Below are 24,218 nucleotides of genomic sequence, written 5' to 3'. Positions count from 1 at the left end.
TGTGTTTTTTCTCATAAACATTTCATCACAATTTAAAGTTTTTACTGTCTCACAATAGAATCTGATGTTTACATTAAAATCAGTAAAATTAACACAAACTAACAACGTTCGACGCTAAGGAAGCGACGACAACGCAACAGTTCCATTAATGTTCTGCTCAGATGGAGCTAGGCTAGGCTAACTAGGTCAGTCTCCCTCTGCTTCCCGGCTAATGCTAAGCTAGGCTGACCAGGACCTGTCTCTGTACACAGACATGAAACTGACTGAGACGACAGTGTTGGACTGTTCCTTTAAAAATGATCGATGTATGTATGAGCCATAAACATTTGGAGTTAATATGATTGGACCAGAGGAAGGAAACAGGATGTGATGTCAGCTGTCGTTAAGAAACATGCAAATCAAAATCAGGAAATGGATGATAACCTAGGAACGGGGGCGGAGCCGGACTAGAGGAGCTGAGGGTTGATTGTGTTAATTGATTGATGTAAAAAAAATTGTGTGTTTGATGAGATAGTTCTGCCTCAGGCCCCGCCCCCTCCCGGCTGTCACAACCAATGAGCTCAGCAGTTGCTGGAGTTGCGGAACTCTCCGTTCTCGGTGATCTGCAGGGACGACGTGTTGCTAGGAGACAGGCCGTTTCTCTGTGATGTCACAGCATAGCGCTCCTTCAGCTGAGTCAGCGCCGCCATCAGGCGAGTGTTCGCCGCGTCCAGACTCGCTATTCGCTTCTCCTGAGAGACAGACAGGTGAGAGAGACAGACAGGTCAGAGTCTGATAATGTCTATTAATAAACAAACATAATATACAAATGTGAATATAAATACAACATATAGATATAATAATCTAATGATGATATAAATATAAAAGAGGTGAACAGACCTGAGCCTCTATAATCTTCTGTTTGGAGTCGACCACAGCCTGCATATCAGAGTGGTCCTTCTTTAACTCCTCCTCTACTGCCATCAACCTGTAAGAGAGACAGACAGCTGCTGAGAGACAGGCAGGTAGAGACGGACAGGTAGAGACAGGCAGGTAGGGACGGACAGGTAGAGACAGACAGGTAGGGACGGACAGGTAGGGACGGACAGGTAGAGACAGACAGGTAGAGACAGACATGTAGAGACGGACAGCTACAGACAGACAGGTAGGGACGGACGGGTAGGGATGGACAGGTAGAGACAGGCAGGTAGAGACGGACAGGTAGAGACAGACAGGTAGAGACGGACAGGTAGAGACAGGCAGGTAGAGACAGACAGGTAGGGATGGACAGGTAGGGACGGACAGGTAGAGACGGACAGGTAGAGACAGACAGGTAGGGACGGACAGGTAGAGACGGACAGGTAGAGACGGACAGCTACAGACAGACAGGTAGGGACGGACAGGTAGAGACAGACAGGTAGAGACAGACAGGTACAGACAGACATGTAGAGATGGACAGCTACAGACAGACAGGTAGAGACGGACAGGTAGAGACGGACATGTAGAGACGGACTGGTAGAGACAGACAGGTAGAGACAGACAGGTAGAGACAGACAGGTCACCTGCTGATGATACTGTTCATCTGAAGATCTTTGTCGTCCTGAAGTCGTCTCAGTCGACTCTCTGTGTCCTCAAGACGAGACTGAAACACAAACACACTGTCAGCTGACTGATGACATCACAGGTGACTGATGACATCATGGCTGACTGATGACATCACTGGTGGGTGAGTCAGGTGACCGATGACATCACAGTACCTGGTACTCCTGCAGCATCCTCTGGTTCTGTTGATCCTGAACCAGCAGACGAGTCTCACACTCGTCCTGACGCAGAGACGCAACACGCAACTTCTCCTGCAGCAACGCAATCTCCTGCTGGTACTACACACACACACACACACACAGTCAGAAACACACATTTACACAAAGTCAGAAACACACACACACACACACACACACACACACACACACACACACACACACATTTGCGAGGAACAGACAAAATGTCCTCACAATGATGGTATTGAACCAAAATTGGCCTCATAACTATAGAAAGACACACACAGTCAGAACCTGTAGTAGGAGTATTTCATACTTTTTCGATAAGGGCGTCGTCATGGCGATCATCCTCCGCCTCGCAGTAAGAAGAGGTGGAGTTCATGTTGAGAAGCCAGGCCGCCGTACGATCCAACGCACAGGGAGAGGGAGCCTGAACACACACACACACACACACACCTGGAGTTAACCTGGTTAATATTTAACTTGGTTAACAGTTTACTTGAGCCCTGTACTATGGGGCAGCATTTGTGGTTATCAGGTTAACTTCAGGTTTAATTCAGAGTTTTCAGTCCTACAAAGCTCGTTCACTTGTTGTCGTGGTAAATCGCCATGGTAACTTATGATGAACAGCTAACCTGCTCCAGGTTAAGTTGGAGATAAGAGATCAAACAGTATAAAGCTCCGCCCACTGACCAATCCCTTCCTTTGAACCATGACATCATGTTCTTAGAGGATCCGTGGAGCTGGTGTGGATGGTTCGAGTCTCTGAGGAGGACCAGGGTCTTCTGAGACCCACAAGATCCTTTGAGCTCCTCTGATGAGCTTCTGAAAGATCTAGATTCTCCTCAGAGGATAAACCTTTGTCAGCTGCTGGAGCCCAACAGAACCAGCCTGACCCGTAAAGTGCTCCCAGAACCACAGACATCATTTTGACTTGTCCATGTCTGTGATAGGTCATATGCAGCAAACCCTGCCCCTTTTATGTGCACATGTTCATATCTAGAGGAAAACCTGAATTAACTTTATGAGTTTATAACCAGTGTCATGTGATTGTTAAGTTTAGCTGGATAACTGAAAGAGATGCTGAATATGTTGAACTTCGTGGTACAGGGGATCAACAGTTAACCTGATGTTAAGCTGCAGATTCATCAGTGACACATAAGTTGTGACACTGATCCCGGGTCAGAAGGTTCCTATAGTAGCAGCCTGGTTACCTTGGCAGCAGGTCGTTGTTTCTCCGGACTGTCTCCTTTAGACGATGATGACGTCTGTCTGAGCCGCGTCTGGCCGCTGCTCGGCCAATCTGGGCTCGATGACATCATGCTGCCGGAGGCGGGGCGGGGAGGGTAGGCGGAGCCCCCGCTGCCACTGAGCATGCTGGGAGGTGTCCGGCCTCGAGGTGGTCCTGGCGGAGCGGAGTTGGGGGGAGGAGGCTGATCAATGCGTCTCTGAGGGCCTGACGAGTTCTGACGAGGGGGGGTGGGACCACCTGAGGGGGAGGAACAATATTTGAATAGGGTTCGTACTGTATTTGAAGATTAACGTTGCATTGTAATTTAAATTGATCTTATTACAGTCGTTTATTTTTAAAGTTATACGTCATCATGATACCTGTCAGCGTGTCAGTCAGTGACAGCGCTCGTCTCGAGTATTCTTCTCCACTGCTGCTACTCGACATGGCTGACGTCCTTTCCCCCGCTCCGAGCCCCACGGACATCTGGGTAAGAAAAGCCGGTTTTGTCGCCATGGTGATCCTCTCGTCTGCGTTTCCCTGAGACCCCACTGAGCCGTCCGAGGGCGTGGCGTCTGTCTGCTGCTGTGGTTGTCGTGGAGACGTGGTAGTCATGTGATACACCGGGTTCTGGAAGGACAGAGGGAGGAGCCCTGTCCTGCGCTGCCATTGGCTGTCATCCAGGCCATCGCTAGGGGAGGAGTCCTGCAGGTCGACCAGAGACCGACTGCGGCTCTCATTGGTTAGCTCTGGCCCCTCCCTCCTGGCTCCATTGGTCATTTCAAAGGCAGCCTCGTTCTCATTGGGCTCTGAGTAGGAAGAGCTCGGAGCCGGAGAGCCCTGCAGGCCTACAGGAAGTGACATCAGCAGCACAGGAAGGATCATAGGTCACACACTCGCTCAGGAAACATGGAGGCTGATTTGCTAAAGATCAGAGATCAAAAGTCACCTGACGCAGGCTGAAGACTTGACCCTTTAGTGACAAAAAACAAATCTTTGTTTTCTGGAGTTGGAGACGGAAGTCTGGTAAAATCCACCAAGCTACACACAGACACAAACACACATTAGATTACTTATTACACAGGAAGTGTCGGCCGTTGTAAAATCCCACAGTGAATTTTAAATGTTTATTTTACTCTTGAATAACACGTTGAATCTTTAAATGTAGAAATAAACATGTTTGTCTCAGGTTGTAAGGCTCTGCTCGTATTTACATTTATACCTGCTGACCTCTCTCCTCTCGTCGGTATATGTTGCTCAGTTAGTGACCATTGGCTGTACACTACTTTTCCCAATGCATTGTGGGAAACAATGAGTGCACTATATAGGGTATAAAAATCTCACTAAACATGCGGACAGAACTACAATATGGAAGATTCACTACATCGTGATTAGTGAGAGATTTCGGCCACAGCCCTTCTGTCAATGTAGCAACGCTAGTCTGCTGTTTGATGCTAATGCTAACAGGAAAATGTTGCTAACCCTCCGTCCAGTCCGACGCCTCCCTGCAGGCCAATGGAGGGATTACAGGTGGCCAGCGGGGGGGAGAGGGGTGGCGACAGAGGGGGCGGAGAGAGTGAGGGCGGAGACACTACCCGCTGAGGCTCTGGAGAGGACACACCCCCATGATTAAGCACGACCCCAGGGTTAGCCAGCGCCGTCGACACATCTCTGAGGATCCGAGGAAGAGGGCCGAGCTTCGACAGAGACGCCTGGAGACAGACAGGTGGAGAGAGAGAGAGAGACAGTTGGAGGAAGGGGGCAGACAGGTGGAGAGATAGAGGTGGAGAGAAAGACAGTTGGAGAGATGTCAGTTTGTTACCTGGTCAGTGTGTTACCTGGTCAGTGTGTTACCTGGTCAGTTTGTTACCTGGTCAGTTTGTTACCTGGTCAGTGTGTTACCTGGTCAGTTTGTTACCTGGTCAGTTTGTTACCTGGTCAGTGTGTTACCTGGTCAGTGTGTTACCTGGTCAGTTTGTTACCTGGTCAGTTTGTTACCTGGTCAGTTTGTTACCTGGTCAGTGTGTTACCTGGTCAGTTTGTTACCTGGTCAGTGTGTTACCTGGTCAGTGTGTTACCTGGTCAGTGTGTTACCTGGTCAGTTTGTTACCTGGTCAGTTTGTTACCTGGTCAGTTTGTTACATGGTCAGTGTGTTACCTGGTCAGTTTGTTACCTGGTCAGTGTGTTACCTGGTCAGTGTGTTACCTGGTCAGTGTGTTACCTGGTCAGTTTGTTACCTGGTCAGTTTGTTACCTGGTCAGTGTGTTACCTGGTCAGTTTGTTACCTGGTCAGTTTGTTACATGGTCAGTGTGTTACCTGGTCAGTGTGTTACCTGGTCAGTGTGTTACCTGGTCAGTTTGTTACCTGGTCAGTTTGTTACCTGGTCAGTTTGTTACATGGTCAGTTTGTTACCTAGTCAGTTTGTTACCTGGTCAGTGTGTTACCTGGTCAGTGTTTTACCTGGTCGAGCTCGGTGAGCAGGGTGTGCAGACTTGACAGCTCCCTGCCGAGGTCGATGTATCCGTCGAAGCCTGCCGTGTGGTTCAGTCCGTCTGGGTTAGAGATCTCCTGCAGGAAACGCTGCATGCTGCTCCACTGACGCTCCACGAAATCGTTCATGAACAGCATGTACTCCTCCTTTGTGCCGAACCTGTCGCAAAAAGGAAACAAACAGGTAACGCACTACATATATCACATTACAGAGGTGATTCATTTTTCACAATAAGAAGTCCTCTGTTTTACTACGAAATAAAAGTCCTCCTGTTGCACTTCAACTCAAAAGTCATCCTGTTATACCTCAAAATAAAAGTCCTCCTGTTTTACTTCATAATAAGAGTTTGACGTACTTGCTGAAGTTGGCGAGGTTCTGGATGACTTTGGCGATGAGAGTTAAAGTTCTCGCTGTGCGCTCGTCAGGGTATTCCTGCATCAGGTCGAACAGCGATGGTGACATCACAGCAGGACACAGGAAGCGCAGGAACAATGAGGCGCTGATGAGACGCTCACTGATGTCAGGTCGACCTCGGTTACCACACTCCTGACGCCATGACGCAAACACCTCCTTCAGCTCCCGAGGGAAGACCCTGATCGAATGATACACAGAGGTGTTGGCACTGCCGTGTGTGTGTGTGTGTGTGTGTGTGTGTGTGTGTGTGTGTGTGTGTGTGTGTGTGTGTGTGTGTGTGTGTGTGTGTGTGTATAGGTGTAGGTGTGTGTAGGTGTACCTGTAGGAGTCGAGGATCTTGCAGAAGGCGAGCTCGCAGCACATCCTCAGGTTGGCCTGATGCTCTGCGAGGTCAGAGGTCGAGCAGCGTGACGGGTCGACCTCACAGTTCTCGTCTGACTCGTACAGAGCTTTGATGAACTCACCTGAACACAGGAACACCTGAGATTAACGACTAATCACCTGAACAGGTAAAAACAGTTTAACTGATCCATCGGTTACCGAGGGCATCCTGTAGGTACTTTTGTCCAATCAGCTTCAGGTATTCTTCGATGCTTTTTGTTGCCAGGGTGTTCTCTCTGAAGATCAGCTGGTCATTGTCACGGCAACGATCCACCTCTGACATCATCAGGTCTGTGAGGAAGTCCTAAATATAGGGGTCAAAGTTCAGGTATTTGAGGTGGCTGTGGTTACCGGTGTTGTGAGGGGGAGGGTTTGATATAGGTGCGGGGCTACCTTGGCCTTCCCGGTGCTGTGCAGGATGTGGACGAGTGCAGCGGCAAGCTCCTCCTTAGCTCTAAGGCTGATGGCGGCCTCTAGTGTGTTGCACAGCAGCAGGTAGTTGGAGCTGATGTACTCTGCAAACTCTTTGTACTGCTCCATCGGCAAGATGACAATGCTCTGGTAACGAGCTTTGATTCGCACCATGGGCACAGACGACTTACCTAAAACATGAGAGATGGTCGTTGGCATGTGAACTCTGTGGTCCCGTTGTTGGGAGTCATAATATGAGAGTTCGGATGTTTGTTGTTTTGTGAATAAAAACCATTACATAATTTCAAATTTTGGTCAAATTTCGAAATGATATTCAGGTTCGGATCAGTTTCGTAAGGTTCTGACAGAAGATTTTTCCAGTGCCATACTCTAGTTTGTTTTTGAATGAGGACCTACGTACCTCGACTTGTACTCGGTGTGCTCACCGAGTACCACTTCTCCACCAGCTGTCTGCTTGTCACCATGGGGACAGGGATGTTGACCAAACCGACATAGCTGCTCTTATCCTTCTTCCTCTTTCTGTCTGTGTCTTTGTAGAGGTGGAGGGTGACGGCACTGACGGACGGCAGACTGCTGAAGTCGAAACGTTCACCCCAGAAGATGTTGTCCGTCTTCAGTTTACATGATGTCCGAGCGTACAGACTGTCATCCAGACACAGCTCGCAGAAGTACCTGTGGGACAAGTACAACAGTTACTACACTGCAGAGGTAATGGATCCTACATTACCTGGTTTCGGTGTAGCGCCCTAAAGCGTTAGATCTAGGCCCCGTACCTTTTCTTGGCAGGCAGGTCTTTGGCCTCGATGACCCACAGCGTCAGGACGTTCTCCAGCCTCCTGCTGTTGTCTTTGTTGGGATGAACGGCTCGTCGTAGGTTCTCCATCCATTTATCTCGCTCTGCCGCCGAACGACAAGAGAAACATTTGGTGCCTGTCGAGGTTGTTACCTAGGAGACAGGGTGAGATGTCATCACCACAGAAACACAAGGATCAATGTGTTGTCAGTTATGTACTGTGTGTGATTTCTGTGTGACCTCGAAGCAGTAGTCCTGTCCGAGCAGGGACGAGTGGACAGGTTTAATGATCACTGATTGGTCCATCCTGAGCTCCAGAGATGACACACAGCCAGCGCTTAGCAATGACTCCTGGCTATCACAACGCAGCTGCTGCATTACACACCTGAAACAAGGAGGGGTGAAAAGAAGATTCTTAAGAAAAAACGATTCAGTAATCAATCAATCAAATACTATTTATATAGTAATCACGAATCACAATATAAAAAACATAGCTTCACATCTCCCGTCAAAATGTGACAATTTCGACTTAGCGAGAATAAAACAATGTGAAAAGAGGCTTCATGACTGAAGGGCACAGAGAAGTGAGGAAGAAACAGAAGAAGAATCTGGAAATATACTCAGCAGTACAGTCATGAGTGAACAGGGAGCACAAGAGGGGCTGAGCACACATCAGCTGACTCTCATCACCTGGGGCCTGTCTGTCAGGAAGTCAAATATCTAGACCAATATCAATGAGCATCGATACAAGGTCTGAGGGAATGATGGTGTTGCTGAGCTGTTATCGATGAAGAACATTCTGTTATATGTTTTCTCTTTGTCCAGGTGGGTGATTGGCCTGAGTTGCCAAGGCGATGGCATCATCTGTGGTACTGTTCGGTCTGTAGGCAAACTGAAAAGGGTTTGGACTTTGATGATGCCTTGGAGGGGTCAGGGACCAAGGACCAGGGAGAGGTTGAAGATGTTGGTGAACATCTCTGCCAGTTGATCGATGCACACCCAGGATGCCATTTGGCCTGGGGGCTTTGTGTGGGTATGACCCTTTTGAAGGACTGTCTCTAGTTTCCAGGGTCAATGTGGCAGCCTCCCTATCCCCATGTGGCTGTGTGGCAGGCACTTAACTTTGTCCGGGTAGGCTGAACAATGTCAGTATTTGGTCTGTATTTATATAGATCTTTTCTAGTCTTGATGACAACTTTTTTATGCCATTCACACACACATTCCTACAGTGCATTTATAGGCAGCACTTTTTCTATGAGGGGCAGTTTGGGGTTCAGTATCTTGCTCAAGGACACTTCAGCATGCAGATGGGGAAGACTGAGATCTTTTATATCCTATGAGAGAGTAAATTATGTTTCCATTAGCTGCATTCTCAAAGATCGGTCCGTCAGTTCTCCTTAAAAGCAGCCCTGCAGGACCTTGTCCGTCTCTGTTTCTGTGAGGAAGACTGAGCTGAACTCTCTGGGGAGTTAGAAGGGTCAAACTTTGATGATTACCAGCTCCAGAACCAGGGAGCAGTGTGTTGCTTAAACATGAAGCACACAGCTCCTACTCTGAACTTACCTGTGAGCTGAGTTCTGTCGGGTCTGTTGAAGGAGAAACTCTCCAGGGTGATGCACAGTCACAGTCTGTCTAGCTTGTCGTCCAGAGACTGACATTAGCGAGTAGGATACTGGGCAGAGGAGGTTTGCTGTTTCTCTGTTGGGTTGTGCACATAGTGCTGGTATGCTTCCTCCTCCAAGGTACTGGTAAACAAAAGACCCAGGGGAGTACTGTATGTTCTCCATGGTGAAGAAGGTACATAGTGAATTTATGAAAGCAATGTTTGTGCAAAAAGAGCCAGTAAGAAAACACTGATATACAAAAGTTTGTGGCGCGGACTCTGAACTCTCGTAAGTACTGCCATCTTTGTTCCAAAGAGTGACTTTACACCGAAGAACGGTCACAGAGCAGGTGAATGATGGGGAACATAATTAGGGTCGGACCATCATCAGATGACATCATTACCATGTTTAGACGAACATCGTGATAATGAAAACATTAGAGATTCTTCTTCTTAATCAAGAGAACCGAGAGAATCAGGTGATTCTACTTCCTGTTCTCTCACCTGTGTCCAACCAGGAGTCCTGTGCTTAGAGTCACTTCCGCTACTTGTTCTGTTGGTTCCCTCAGGGTCTTGGCTCAGGTAGTGTTGTGTCGTTTTGTTGTGTTGTTCTTGACGTGGCTGAGTATCCAGCTGAGTTTGCCTCTTCACAGTCAAACTCTCCTGTTCACAGACGCCATCCCTCAACTGATTTCTTCCGAACCAGGTTCTAATGGAGGTTCCACTTTCTATACGACCCAGTGCTCCTTTTAAAAATGTATGCAGGTACCACAGAAATGTCATGATGAGTGTACAGAACCTTTTAAGAACATGTAAATGGTAAATTATTGTCTGTATTTATATAGATCTATTCTAGTCTGATGACCACTCAAAGCACTCTACAGTGCATCTCTTACCATTCATACACACCAGAAGGGGCAGAATGGGAAAGACTGGGATCGAACCCCCAATCTTCTGGTTAGAGGACAACTGCTCTAACTGAGCCACAGCTGCCCATGTAGAGCAGAGGTGTTTGGTTCTGTTCTGTTTGTTAGAGCTGGAACTTATCTGACGTATCGAAGAGGTTGATGATTTCATTGTTTTTCAAACCGTCAGCATTAACACAGAAGTGAGACGTGGTCACAGCTTTGTCGTGTTTTAGCTCTTTTCCACCACAGGAACCTTCCAACCTGAAACTTACTGTGTTGTCATGGTTCCAAGTTCTGCTTTCTACCTTCAAAAGGTGAAACTAAACCAGAGTCCAGGTATTCAGAGAGAGGCGGAGCTCACAAAGCTGTGATTGGTCAAACAGATGTATAGACACATCTCAAACATAACAAACACACCAACATAGAACTATTGATGGATTGAAACATTTTAATGAAATTTTTTCCAGTGAAGAAATGCACTGGAAGAAAAAAACACGCATGTGTGTGTACTGCTGCTTAATATATCCTAGCAACATGCTAACATACTAGACTAGCTGTGTGCAGGCTAACACACAGAACTGCAGCATGTATGATCATGCAAATCAGGTAAGAGATGCCCCCCCCACACACACACACACACACAGCAGTGATTCACTGCAGCACAGTTATTCAGACGCTCAGAGGACAAAGACACTGATGCGTGAAGACAAACTCACCGAGCATCCTGAGAGAGGCGGAGGAGGGGGATGTTCTCCGTTAGTGAAGAGGAGGAAGATGGAGGAGGAGGATGGAAGAGGAAGATGGAGGAGGAAGGTTGAGAAACTGCTAAGCCTGACGATGTTTGGTCACAAGGCTGAAAACCTGTCTGTCTTTCTCTCTGTGTCTGTCTGTCTGTCTGTCTTTCTCTCTCTCTTTCTTTCTGTCTCTCTCTCTCTCTCTCTCTCTCTCTCTCTCTCTCTCTCTCTCTATCTCTGTTAGCTTGCTGATGCTACACGGCTCCAGAACTACATCTCTCTCTCTCTCTGTCAGCAGTTGCCCCTCCCCTGCAGTGAGGGTGCCCTACCCCCCCTCCTTTATTTAATCCACCCCCTCTCCTCCCCCGTCCTCCACAGTGTGTGGTACAGAGATTACACCCCCCCCATCCTCCACACACCGACCCACACCCCGCTCAACAGAAACAGATCAAAACAGGAGTTGAACCCCCTCAACATCTTTCAACACTGGTCTAAGTCAACACCCGTCAGAAAATGTTTCCCCCTGAACGAGGACCAGACCTGATCCAGCAGGAGGCGTAAGTGTGACTGATCGAAGAGGAGGGCCACGCTATTGATCGTTCAGACAACACCAGCAGAATTCTAGCTATTCTTCTTACTTATTGATTATCAAAAAGGCGTGTTTGTTACCTGGCGTCTGCGGAAGTGATGGCGTCATTCTTCACACTGCTCTGACGAGAGAGTTTTGGTTGCGAACGAGTTCGACGCAGAGACTGTTTCAACCGCCGAGAGAGAAAACCCTGAGGAAGAGGAGGACGAAGATCGAATCAGAACGAATCAGGATCTGACCTATTATACTTATACTGATGGTGTATATGTGTGTGTCTGTCTGTGTGTGTGTGTCTCTGTATGTGTCTGTTTGTGTGTGTGTATGCGTGTATATGTGTCTGTGTGTGTATGTTTGAGTGTGTGTTTGTGCCTGTCTGTTCATTTTACTTGTAGTGGATTACTTTTAGTCTGTGATATTTCTACTTTTACTTGAAGGATCTATGATGTCAGTGTTTCACCCGTAGGGGGAGCAAAACTGCTGATTGATAGCTGACCTCTTGTTACTATGGAAACAACAGGCTGAGTCCTGTGTGTGTGTGCGTGTGTGTGCGTGTGTGTTCACCGTCACTCTGGCAGTGGGTGTGTCCACAGCGAAGCTACTGGACATGCTCTGTCGGCGCACACCCCTCCCTGGAACATCTGGAACAGACAAAATGCATCATGGGAGTGTTTGTAGTCTTTCCCAGCAGTCAGCTGTGACAGCTGTTACCATGGTGACCAGCCTCATTACACACAGACGGGTTATTTGTCATCACACACGTTCTTAGTCTTCCACACCCATCCAAGAAATCACATCAGCCAATCATATTTGCTGTAGTTTACCGTGCTCCTGGGGCTTATTCTGAATTTTTAACGGAATTCCCTGAGTTTTTATCAAGCAGATATTTATAAAAACAGATAGTTATTATTGTCGGTGACTTTAATATTCATGTTGACAATAATAATAATGTCTTAGCGTAGCATTTATTTCAGTACTAGACTCAGTCAGTGTGTTCACCAACCTACTCATTGTAACCACACACTTGACCTTGTATTATCATACGGTGTCAAAATTGAACATCTAACAGTACTTCCACATAATCCGATTCTATCAGACCATAATTTAATAACCTTCGATTTCTCATTATCAAAATATATGCCACTAATAAAAAACTCATTTTCTAGATGTCTACCTGATAGTGCTGGAGCTAAATTTAAGGAAAGAATTTAACCCATATTATCCGTCGATATAACCAACAAATTCTTTAAAAACCCGAGCTCCACTGAGATCAACCTTGTCGATAGCTCTGTAGACTCATTACGATTAACATTAGACTCAATAGCGCCTCTAAAAAAGAAACATGTAAAACATAGTAAATTAGCTTCCTGGTATAATTCCAAGATACATGAGTTAAAACAAGCATCAAGAAAACTAGAAAGGAAGTGGCGCTCCAGCAACCGTGTTGAATATCTCCTAGCCTGTGTTGGGATCGAAGCCAGACAAAGGACAATGGAGAGGCCTGCATGGGACCTTAGAAGCCTGAACTAAGAGTTTTCTGCCATGTGGTCGGAACACACCCAAAATTCCTTTGTGGACCCCCACGGTTGTTAACCGCCGCTGGAGTTTAAACTCTGGCCTTCCATTGGCTGAGAGCCAACAGACCCCACGGCCCCCCCCGAAGGGAGGCCGGACACCTCTCAGGTAAAAAATAGGGCAGCACCCCTGCAACTCATTGCTTATTCCCGTGCGCTGAAGATTAGACCAGAACCTCTCCCGGTTACTCTAGACAATCCAGCCGCTCAAAGGGAGCAACCATCCAGACGTTTGTATTTTTATTTTTACCTTAAGTTTACTCTCCCCTTTTTTGTGAACTTCCTTTTTACTTGATTTTTATTTTGAAAAGACCGCGGCAAAAGTCTTTCACTCGCAGGCTGAGTTCCCAGACTTTTCCCAGGTCCATAACCACAGCTGCTCCTCAGCTGCTCATCCCTGCAGAAGGACGAAGAAACTTCGCCAAGGAGAAAGAGACAAATTCTCCGGCCACAGCTCGATCCCCGCTGCCACCGTGCGAATCAGCTGATCGCTGCTCTCGAGGCCGCGCACACAGTCCACTTGTCTTACCGGAATTTTATTGTTTTTCATTAATAATTTCATTATTCTTAATTGATAACTTTATCGTTTTTAATTAATAATTTTATTATTTTAATAATCATATTTTAGGATTATTAATAATTAGCCAACATCAAGTCTGCTTACTATTGCACAACACCTGGAAGAATAGTGTTAAAGTTTATAAGAAGGCTCCACAAAGCAAGAGCTGCCTGCTACTCCACATTAAGAGAAGAGAATAAAAACATCCCCAGGTTTCTCTTCAGCTCTGGAGCTGACAGAGAGTCACACCTCCACCGAACCCAGTATCCCTCCATCCCTGAGGAGCAATATCTTTATGACCTTCTTTAATGATTCTAACTATTAGAAATAAAATCAACCATCTCCTGCCCTCATCTGGCACTAATACATCACCAAGAACAGAAATCTCAGAAACGGCTGAGAATCTTACCGATTGTTTAGACAGCTTCTCTCTGATCAGCCTTGATCAGCTGACCAGAATAATCTCATGTTCTAAACCAACAACTTGTATCTTAGATCCCATTCCTACAAAATGACTTAAAGAAATTCTGCCCCTAATTGACAGTTTGTTACTGAACACAATCAATCTGTCATTATCATCAGGATGTACCACAGTCCTTTAAACTAGCTGTAATCAAACCCCTTCTCAAACAACCACCCTGGACCCGAAGGTTTTCAACTACAGACCGATATCCAACCTCCCCTTCCTGTCTAAACTCCTGAGAAGGTTGTAGCCAATCAGCTGTGAGAGTTTCTCCAGGAAAGTAATGTGAAGACTTTCAGTCGGGGTTTAGAGCCAATCACAGCACGGAGACAGCCTTGGTTAAAGTCACTAATGAGCTTCTAATAGCTTCAGATGTTTGTGTCTGTCCTCGTCCTGTTAGATCTTAGTGCAGCATTCAACACCATCACATTTTATTACAGAGACTAGAACAGTTCATTAGCATTAAAGGAACCGCTAATGAAAATCCTATTTATCAGATCGATTCCAATTTGTGCAAATTAATGATGAGTCATCGGTGCACACCAGAGTTAACCACGGTGTTCCACAGGGTTCTGTGCTCGGCCCAATTTTATTCTCATATACAGGTGCATCTCAATGAATTAGAATATCATGGAAAGTCCATTTATTTTGATAATTCAATTCAAAAAGTGAAACTCATATTATATAGATTCATTACACACAGAGGGAAATATTTCAAGTGTTTATTTCTTTTAATTTTGATGATTATGGCATACAGCTAATGAAAACCCCAAATTCAGTATCTCAGAAAATTAGAATATTACATAAGACCAATAAAACAAAGGATTTTTAATACAGAAATGTCAGCCTAATGAAAAGTATGTTCATACATATATGCAGTCAATACTTGGTCGGGGCTCCTTTTGCATGAATTACTGCATCAATGCGTTGTGGCATGGAGGCGATCAGCCTGTGGCCCTGCTGAGGTGTTATGGAAGCCCAGGTTGCTTTGATAGCGGCCTTCAGCTCGTCTGCATGGTTGGGTCTGATGTCTCTCATCTTCCTCTTGACAATACCCCACAGATTCTCTATGGGGATCAGGTCAGGCGAGTTTGCTGGCCAATCAAGCACAGTGATACCATGGTCATTAAACCAGGTATTGGTACTTTTGGCAGTGTGGGCAGGTGCCAAGTCCTGCTGGAAAATGAAATCAGCATCTCCATAAACCTCGTCAGCAGAAGGAAGCATGAAGTGCTCTAAAATGTCCTGGTAGACGGCTGCGTTGACTTTGGACTTGATAAAACACAGTGGACCAACACCAGCAGATGACATGGCTCCCCAAATCATCACTGACTGTGGAAACTTCACACTGGACTTTAAGCAACTTGGATTCTGTGCCTCTCCACTCTTCCTCCAGACTCTGGGACCTTGATTTCCAAATGAAATGCAAAATTTACTTTCATCTGAAAAGAGGACTTTGGACCACTGAGCAACAGTCCATGCCTGCAGTCCACGTTGTCTCTGGTTCAGGAGTGGCTTGACACGAGGAATGCGACAGCTGTAGCCCATGTCCTGGATACGTCTGTGCGTGGTGGCTCTTGATGCACTGACTCCAGCCTCCGTCCACTCCTTGTGAATCTCCCCCAAATTCTTGAATGGCCGTTGCTTCACAATCCTCTCAAGGCTGCGGTTATCCCTGTTGCTTGTGCACCTTTTTCTACCACACTTTTTCCTTCCACTCAACTTTCTATGAATATGCTTGGATACAGCACTCCGTGAACAGCCAGCATCTTTAGCAATGACCTTTTGTGGCTTACCCTCCTTGTGGACGGTGTCAGTGACTGTCTTCTGGACAACTGTCAAGTCAGCAGTCTTCCCCATGATTGTGTATCCTACTGACCCAGCCTTAGAAACCATTTAAAGGCTCAGGAAACCTTTGCAGGTGTTTTGAGTTAATTAGCTGATTAGAGTGTGACATCGTGAGTCTACAATATTGAACTTTTTCACAATATTCAAATTTTCTGAGATACTGAATTTGGGGTTTTCATTAGCTGTATGCCATAATCATCAAAATTAAAAGAAGTAAATGCTTGAAATATTCCACTCTGTGTGTAATGAATCTATATAATATATGAGTTTCACTTTTTGAATTTAATTATCGAAATAAACGAACTTTTCCATGATATTCTAATTTATTGAGATGCACCTGTATGCTTCCACTAGGAAACATTATCAGGACACACTCTGTAAACTTCCACTGCTCTGCGGATGACACCCAGTTATATGTATCAATAAAACCAGAACAGTGTCATCAATTATAAACATCATCATGTCTCAAGGACATAAAAACCTGGATGAGCTGTAATTTTCTCTTATTGAACTCATATAAAACTAAGGTTCTAATACTTGGCCCTAAACACCTTAGAGACACATTCTCTAATGATGAAGCTGCTCTAGACGACATCGTCTTTGCTTCCAGTGAAACATCAGGAACTTGGGAGTGATCTTCGATCCCGATTTGTCCTTTGATTCTCACTTAAACAAATTTCTAGGACCGCCTTCCTCCACTTGCGTAACATCTCAAACATCAGACATGTCTTTTCTCAAAAAGACGCAGAAGGACGAGTCCAGGCCTTTGTTCCATCCAGACGTGATTATTGTAATTCCTTATTATCAGGCTCCAGCAGGAAGTCGTTAAAGACTCTGCAGTTTGTCCTAAATGCTGCAGCACGTGTCCTGAAGAGAACCAGGACCAGAGACCACATGTCTCCTGTGTTAGCTTCACTACACTGACTTCCTGTTACATTTAGAATTCAAAATCCTCCTCCTCACCTACATTAATAAAATGGCAGCATCAAACCTTAAAGAGCTGATAGTACCTTATCACCACTAGAGCCCTGAGCTCCCAGAATTCAGGCTGTCGTCCCTAAAGTCTCTAAAGCAGAGGAGGAGCCAGAGCTTCAGCAACCGTGTTGAAAATCTCCTAGACTGGAAGAATAGTGTTAAAGCATATAAGAAGGCCCTCCACAAAGCAAGAGCCGCCTACTATTCGAAACTAATAGAAGAGAATAAAAACAACCCCAGGTTTCTCTTCAGCTCTGTAGCCAGGCTGACAGAGAGTCACACCTCCACCGAACCCAGTATCCCTCCATCCCTGAAGAGCAATATCTTTATGAATTTCTTTAATGATAAAATTCTAACTATTAGAAACCAAATCAACCATCTCCTGCCCTCATCTGGCACTAATACACCATCAAGAACAGAAAACTCAGAAACGGCTGAGAATCATACCAATTATTTAGACAGCTTCTCTCTGATCAGCCTTGATCAGCTGACCAAAATAATCTCATGTTCTAAACCAACAACTTGTATCTCAGACCCCATTCCTACAAAATTACTTAAAGAAATTCTGCCCCTAATTGACAGTTCATTACTGAACACAATCAATCTGTCATTATCATCAGGATGTACCACAGTCCTTTAAAATAGCTGTAATCAAACCCCTTCTCAAAAAACCCACCCTAGACCCGGAGGTTTTAGCCAATTATCGTCCGATATCTAACCTCCCCTTCCTGTCTAAAATCCTAGAAAAAGTTGTAGCCAATCAGCTGTGTGAGTTTCTCCAGGAAAATAATATATATGAAGACTTTCAGTCGGGGTTTAGAGCCAATCACAGCACAGAGACAGCCTTGGCAAAAGTCACTAATGATCTTCTAATAGCTTCAGATCAGGGGTTTGTGTCTGTCCTCGTTCTGTTAGATCTTAGTGCAGCATTTGACACAATTGACCATAACATTTTATTACAGAGACTAGAACAGTTAATTAGCATTAAAGGAACCGCCCTCAACTGGTTTAAATCCTATTTTTCTGATCGCTCCCAATTCGTGCAAATTAATGATGAGTCATCTGTGCGCACCAAAGTTAACCATGGTGTTCCACAAGGCTCTGTGCTCGGCCCAATTTTATTCTCATTATATATGCTTCCACTTGGAAACATTATCAGGACACACTCGCTAAATTTCCACTGCTCTGCGGATGACACCCAGTTATACTTGTCAATAAAACCTGAACAAAGTAATCAAATAACTAAACTCCAAGCATGTCTCAAGGACATAAAAACCTGGATGACCCGCAATTTTCTCTTATTAAACTCATATAAAACTAAGGTTCTAATACTTGGCCCTAAACACCTTAGAGACACATTCTCTAATGATGAAGCTGCTCTCGACGACATCGTCTTTGCTTCCAATGAAACAGTCAGGAACTTGGGAGTGATCTTCGATCCTGATTTGTCCTTTAATTCACACTTAAAACAAATTTCTAGGACCGCCTTTTTCCACTTGCGTAATATCTCCAAAATCAGACATGTCCTTTCTCAAAAAGATGCAGAAGAACGAGTCCAGGCCTTTGTTACATCCAGACTGGATTATTGTAATTCCTTGTTATCAGGCTCCAGCAGGAAGTCGTTAAAGACTCTGCAGCTTGTCCTAAATGCCGCAGCACGTGTCCTGACAAGAACCAAGAAAAGAGAGCACATTTCTCCAGTATTAGCTTCGCTACACTGGCTTCCGGTTAAATCTAGAATAGAATTTAAAATCCTCCTCCTCACCTTCAAGGCCCTTAACAATATGGCACCATTATATCTTAAAGAGCTGTTAGTACCTTATCAACCCACTAGAGCACTGCGCTCCCAGAATTCAGGCTTACTTGTCGTCCCTAAAGTCTCTAAGAGTAGAGGAGGAGCCAGAGCTTCAGCATCAAGCTCCTCTCCTGTGGAATCATCTCCCACTTTCAGTTCGGGAGGCAGACTCCCTCTGTACGTTTAAGAGTAGGCTTAAAACCTTCCTTTAGGATAAAGCTTATAGTTAGAGCCGGTCCAGGTTTGTCTTAGACCTGATCTTAGTTCTGCTGCTACAGGTCTAGAAGGTCGGGGGTCACATGACACACGGAGCTTCTCTTCCCAGCTTCTCCTTCCTCTTCTCCATCCTCATCACATCAAAGATATTAATATCTCATCAATACATGTTACTGACTTCACTTCTTCCCCGGAGTCCCTTTGCCTTATCGTCCACAGATCCACATCGTGGATTATGATGGTGGATCGAGAATCAGAGATCGTGATCGTGATGGTGGATCCTTTATCGTGTTGGCATCTGATGGTGGTGGTGGACCACGATCAAGGTGGCTGCTGATGGTGGATCCTGATCATGGTGGATCCTGATGGCGGCAGTGGATCCTGATCGTGGACTATGATCACAACAAGACTGCTTGATATATAATATTTCTCCTCAGATACTCGACCATTACTGACAATAATCCATCAGTTCATTGACCTTCAGCTACAAAGTGTTTATTCTAATCAAAGCTGTAAATACTCTGATCTCTCTGATGTTCTCTGTTCCACGGGACATCTGTTCACTTGTGTCCGTCCTGGGAGACGGATCCTCACATGTGTCTCTGAGGATCCGTCCTGGGAGACGGATCCTCACATGTGTCTCTGAGGTTTCTACCTTCTTTACCTGTTAAAGGTTTTAGTAGTTTGACTCTTGTTGAGGTTAAGAACAGAGGACGTCTCACCTTGTTAAAGACCATGAGACAAACTGGGATTTGTGAATATGAGACTATACAAATATAATTTGATTGATTCATTGATGATTTGGTTGTTTGTTTTGCGCCTGTTCTGATGTAACTGGTTAAGTGTGTTTTATGTTGTTGTGTATTTATTAGTAATCTTATTAATTAATAACATAAATTAATAAGATTATTCAGCTCTTTAACAAACTGTGAAACAAATTTACCCGATCTGTGTGTGTGTGTTGATTCTGCACCTTATAACATGTAGAGCACTTTTATGACCTGTCTATCTGTCGGCTCTGTCTGTCTGTCTTTTCAGACAGACAGTTCTGCAGCAACAGGATCATCATTGTCATTATTATTATCATCATTATAATAAGCATTATTATCATAATTATCAATATTATTATCACTGTCATTATTATCATCCTTATAACAATAATTATTATTATTAGCATAATTATCATATTAGCATCATTATTATAATAAATATTACTCCTATTAACATTGTTTTTAAATTCATTATTATTATCGTCATTATCACAGGTCAGACACATCACTGTGACCTTTAACCTTTTAGTAGGTGATGATGTGTGACCAGAGGAGTGGACAGACACGTTACCATGGCAACTGACCTCAGATCCCAGATTATACGATTATTAATGTGACAAATCACCAGGATTAGAGACGAGATAAATCCTGATAAACACACACTCACAAAACCCAAACAAACACACTCGCAAATACACAAAGAACACACAAAAACATACAACAGACTGAGCCTTGAAAAATTACATTCATGTTGAAAATATTTTCTCACCGTTCAAGTCAAAATCCACGTCCATCATCTGACAGTGTGTCTCTGTGAGTGTGTAGTGTGTGTTTGTCAGTGAGTGTGTAATGTGTCTGCGAAAGTGTGCCTGTGAATGTGTAGTGTGTGTCTGTCAGTGTGTAGTGTGTATCTGTGAAAGTGTGTCTGTCAGTGTGTCTGTGAATGTGTAGTGTGTGTCTGTCAGTGTGTATCTGTCTTGTCTTACCTTTGTGGGCGGAGAAAGAAGGGGCTGAGGTCACATGCAAAGTGTATCTTAGCAACCAAACGGTACAAGTCTCCGCCCTCTCTGCCAGAAGAAGAGGATGAACCTGAAGAAGAAGAAACAAAATGTCCACTTCCTGTATCACTGTGACACATTATTGTGAAGGGCTCACATTAGAGACAGGACTCCCTCCACGCTTTCAAAATAAAAGTATCTCCTTCCCTTAAAAGGCTTTTAATGTGAAAAACCTGAGAAATGTGGAGGTGTAGCTTCACATGATGAAGATGATTTTTTTCAGATTTATTTATTTATGTATTTCGTACCTCCAGGTTGTTGAGCAGCAGTAATTGTGCGTCTGACAGGATGCAGAACATTTTACTCCACACGTCAGGCTCCGCCCTCTGACCACATGACAGCCAATGAATGGAGGCGCTCTTTAGCTCTGTGACATCATCACAACACGTCACATGACACAGAAACAGTAGAACTCCTTAATAACTATAACGACAAACAACTGATAATAAACAATCAAATGTTTGAATCAAAGTTTACAAACTTTTTATAAACAGTCACTTATCTAACTTTTTCTGGTCATTTACGATATTTTATACAGTTGAAATCTACAAACTTTTGAAAAAGTTTATGAACTTTGAAACAGTTGAAATTCACAATGTGCTGTGTTGCTCTGCACAGGTGCTTCACCATCTGCTTCTACTGTTCCTTCACCCTGACGGTTATTACACTTAACGAGTATGGTCAAGTTACCCAGTCCTGCACATCTTTAAATGTAGAGATTATCAGAGGTGGGAAGTAAAGTACAAATACTTTGTTACTGTACTTAAGTCGATTTTTCAGGTATCTGTACTTTACTTGAGTATTTATTTTCCTGACGACCTTTTACTTTTACTCTGTACTTTCTACTCCTTACATTCTCAAAACTGACTTGTTACTGGTTTAAACCTCCACGGATGACCATTTTACGCACGTTGCCCCCTGCCTCGGGAGAGGCGCACGCCCGGCGGCGTGTGCCATTGGGGGGGCGGCACGAGACCCTAAGCGTCCAGGTTGGTCGGGCTGCCGTGGTCGACCAAGGTCGAGCGGCTGTACCGGTAATGATCCTTCCGCAGGTTCACGTACGGAAACCTTGTTACGACTTTGACTTCCTCTAGATAGTCGAGTTTGATCCGAGGACCTCACAAAACCATCCAATCGGTAGTAGCGACCGGCGGTGTGTACAAAGAGCAGGGACTTAATCAGCGCCAGCACATTCCCCATCCATTTACTCCCCGTAAAGATTGATCCAGGTGCTCATGCAGGACCTCGGTTCAGCTCAGTCTTTATTATTCTGTCTGAAATTTGGCAGCAAAACTAGACCGTGTCCAGTGATTTAGTTTTCCTCTGTACCAGCACTGTGCAGGTTGTTAACAAACTCGTTTTGCCGAGTCATCGAAAGAGGCATTGTGTATCATTGAAGTTCAAATTCTTTTTTACTTTTGTACTTAAAGGGGACATAGCATGTCCATTTTACCACAAGTTGATATGGTTCCTTGGGGTCTTAATGAAATGTCTGTAACATACTTTGGTCAAAATACCACAAGGATCATTTCAAACAGCTTTTTACCCTGTATAAAACAGCCCTCCACAGAGTGACCTGTTTTGAGTGCCTGTTCCTTTAAATGCTAATGAGCCAGCTCCCCCCTCCCCCCTCTCCCCCCATGATTTTAAACGATATAAATTACATATTTTATATGATATAAATTATCAAATATGCATCCCATACTTTGTATTCCCCTTCTGTTGTCCTGGAGTTTTAATTTTCCCAATCACATAATTAAATGTCCCCCTCTGCCCCCCCACTACAAGCACACAAGCAGACAGACAGAGAGAGAAAGAGAGGGGGGGGGGGGGGGGGGGGCTATGAAGACCATCATTTACCCCCGAACCCCGACATTCAACGGGTACAACAACAAGCGGAGAAAGCAGAATCGCGGGCTGACCTTATATATACAGTCTATGGGGCTGACCAGCGGAGAAATGCTCGTCCCGTGTGAACAGCCAGGCGGCTGCGTGCTGGAGAACTGCGCTGCGCTGCCTCGCAGCCTCGCTGCGTCCGGTGTAAACCCGGCGTAACGAGTGTGGGGGGGCGGGGGGGATGGGCCAAGGCCATGTAGGGAGACTTCCAGTGTATTGTTACGACACAAAACCCAGGAAGCTCATTCGAGTCACTCAAGCATGACGTTTCTGACGTAGAGGAACCATAACAAAACGCGCAAGTGTTTTTTTCCAGAGTGTTTGGGTTGGTAGACATGAGCCAGATACCCACATTAACCTGTAGAAGCACTAACAAAGTGGAATTTGCATGATATGTCCCCTTTAAGTACATTTCAGACCCTGTACTTTCTTACTTTTACTTGAGTAAAGGAGATGAATCAGTACTTCTACTTTTACTAGTCGGTTTTTACACAAGTATATGTACTTTACTTAAGTAAAGAATGTGAGTACTTTTGCCACCTCTGGAGATTATTCCCTTCATTAATGTTTTCTTTCATCTTTAAACACAGAGGAAGGAAATCTTTCTTTACTGTGACGAGCGAAAGTCAAATTGTGTTGTTGTGCTATAGTACTAGCCACTATATAAAGCTGTATATAGTAGTCACTACTACTACTACTATAGTAGTCACTATACAGTGCTGTATATAGTGAGCAGGTGATTTATGACAGTGTTCAGATGTGTCGTCTCACCTGTGTGACATCATCATCAACTCACCAATCACGTTCATCCAGCCCAGGTGCTGACACCTGGACATGTTTTTGACCAGCTCCTCCATGGCAACAGGCTCCGTCACACAGCAGAGCAATGCATGATGGGAAATCTACAGGATGACATCACTCACCTGTCTCGAAACACGACACCATCCTGAGACAGACAGACAGACAGACAGGTAAACACACAGACGCATGTAGGGACAGACAGGTAAACACACAGACACGTCCAGAGACAGACAGGTAAACACACAGACACGTCCAGAGACAGACAGGTAAACACACAGACACGTCCAGAGACAGACAGGTAAACACACAGATGCATGTAGGGACAGACAGGTAAACACACAGACACATGTAGGGACAGACAGGTAAACACACAGACACATTCAGAGACAGACAGGTAAACACACAGACGCATGTAGGGATAGACAGGTAAACACACAGACACGTCCAGAGACAGACAGGTAAACACACAGACACGTCCAGAGACAGACAGGTAAACACACAGACACATCCAGAGACAGACAGGTAAACACACAGACACATGTAGAGACAGACAGGTAAACACACAGACACATCCAGAGACAGACAGGTAAACACACAGACACGTCCAGAGACAGACAGGTAAACTTACAGACAGGTAGACGTAGACTCCCGTGTGTCTCTGTATCTTGTTGTTAGTCCAGTTAACCCGTCTGTCTGAGCACCCGTCTGTCTGATGGCACCCTTTGATAATTCACGTGTTGTTAACACCTTAATGGTTTTAACAGATTATCACCTGTCGCACACACAGGTTTGTGCAGCTTCCCTCATTAGGACTGTTTTTCATTGTGGAAAACAGTTTCTTTAACATTAACCAGGGCCAGTTCATGACTAACTCAAACCTTATTTACCCTCAATTCACCTCTGACCTTGAGCAAGACGTCAAGTGTCACCA

The 24,218-nt window shown here is 45.0% G+C and overlaps 1 protein-coding gene across 3 annotated transcripts; it reads right to left on the bottom strand.

Moving 5' to 3' along the window:
• Positions 1 to 293: 293 nt before the first annotated feature.
• Positions 294 to 23,358, bottom strand: dab2ipa (DAB2 interacting protein a). Of its 3 annotated transcripts, XM_034596126.1 has the most exons (22): positions 23,283 to 23,358; positions 20,839 to 20,957; positions 20,519 to 20,621; positions 11,897 to 11,973; positions 11,416 to 11,525; positions 7,742 to 7,886; positions 7,482 to 7,654; positions 7,109 to 7,380; positions 6,670 to 6,878; positions 6,436 to 6,580; positions 6,215 to 6,359; positions 5,837 to 6,073; positions 5,451 to 5,640; positions 4,471 to 4,700; positions 3,938 to 4,029; positions 3,369 to 3,836; positions 2,972 to 3,246; positions 2,074 to 2,187; positions 1,737 to 1,859; positions 1,542 to 1,621; positions 880 to 967; positions 294 to 731 (listed from the first exon to the last, which is right to left on the bottom strand). In XM_034596126.1, the coding sequence occupies exons 1-22, from the start codon at positions 23,341 to 23,343 to the stop codon at positions 561 to 563; spliced, it is 3,627 nt and encodes a 1,208-aa protein (XP_034452017.1). In that variant the 5' UTR covers positions 23,344 to 23,358; the 3' UTR covers positions 294 to 560. The 3 variants fall into 3 exon arrangements, with proteins under 3 accessions (XP_034452017.1, XP_034452018.1, XP_034452019.1); XM_034596127.1 differs by lacking the exons at positions 20,519 to 20,621; positions 20,839 to 20,957; positions 23,283 to 23,358 and adding an exon at positions 20,302 to 20,402; XM_034596128.1 differs by lacking the exons at positions 11,416 to 11,525; positions 11,897 to 11,973; positions 20,519 to 20,621; positions 20,839 to 20,957; positions 23,283 to 23,358 and adding an exon at positions 10,729 to 11,058.
• Positions 23,359 to 24,218: the final 860 nt, after the last annotated feature.

This window comes from Hippoglossus hippoglossus, chromosome 9, assembly GCF_009819705.1.
Source record: "Hippoglossus hippoglossus isolate fHipHip1 chromosome 9, fHipHip1.pri, whole genome shotgun sequence".
Taxonomy (NCBI): Eukaryota; Metazoa; Chordata; class Actinopteri; order Pleuronectiformes; family Pleuronectidae; genus Hippoglossus; species Hippoglossus hippoglossus.
The sequence above is the reverse complement of the archived record's forward strand: the minus strand, read 5'-3'. Positions and strand labels throughout refer to the sequence as shown.

Coding starts and splice junctions, on each gene's coding strand:
- dab2ipa (XM_034596126.1), bottom strand. CDS start 23,343: ATGGAGGAGCTGGTCAAAAACATGTCCAGGTGTCAGCACCTGGGCTGG. Junction 20,958..23,282: donor GGGCTGGATGAACGTGATTG/GTGAGTTGATGA, acceptor ATGATGTCACAG/AGCTAAAGAGCGCCTCCATT. Junction 6,879..7,108: donor CACACCGAGTACAAGTCGAG/GTACGTAGGTCC, acceptor CTCATGTTTTAG/GTAAGTCGTCTGTGCCCATG.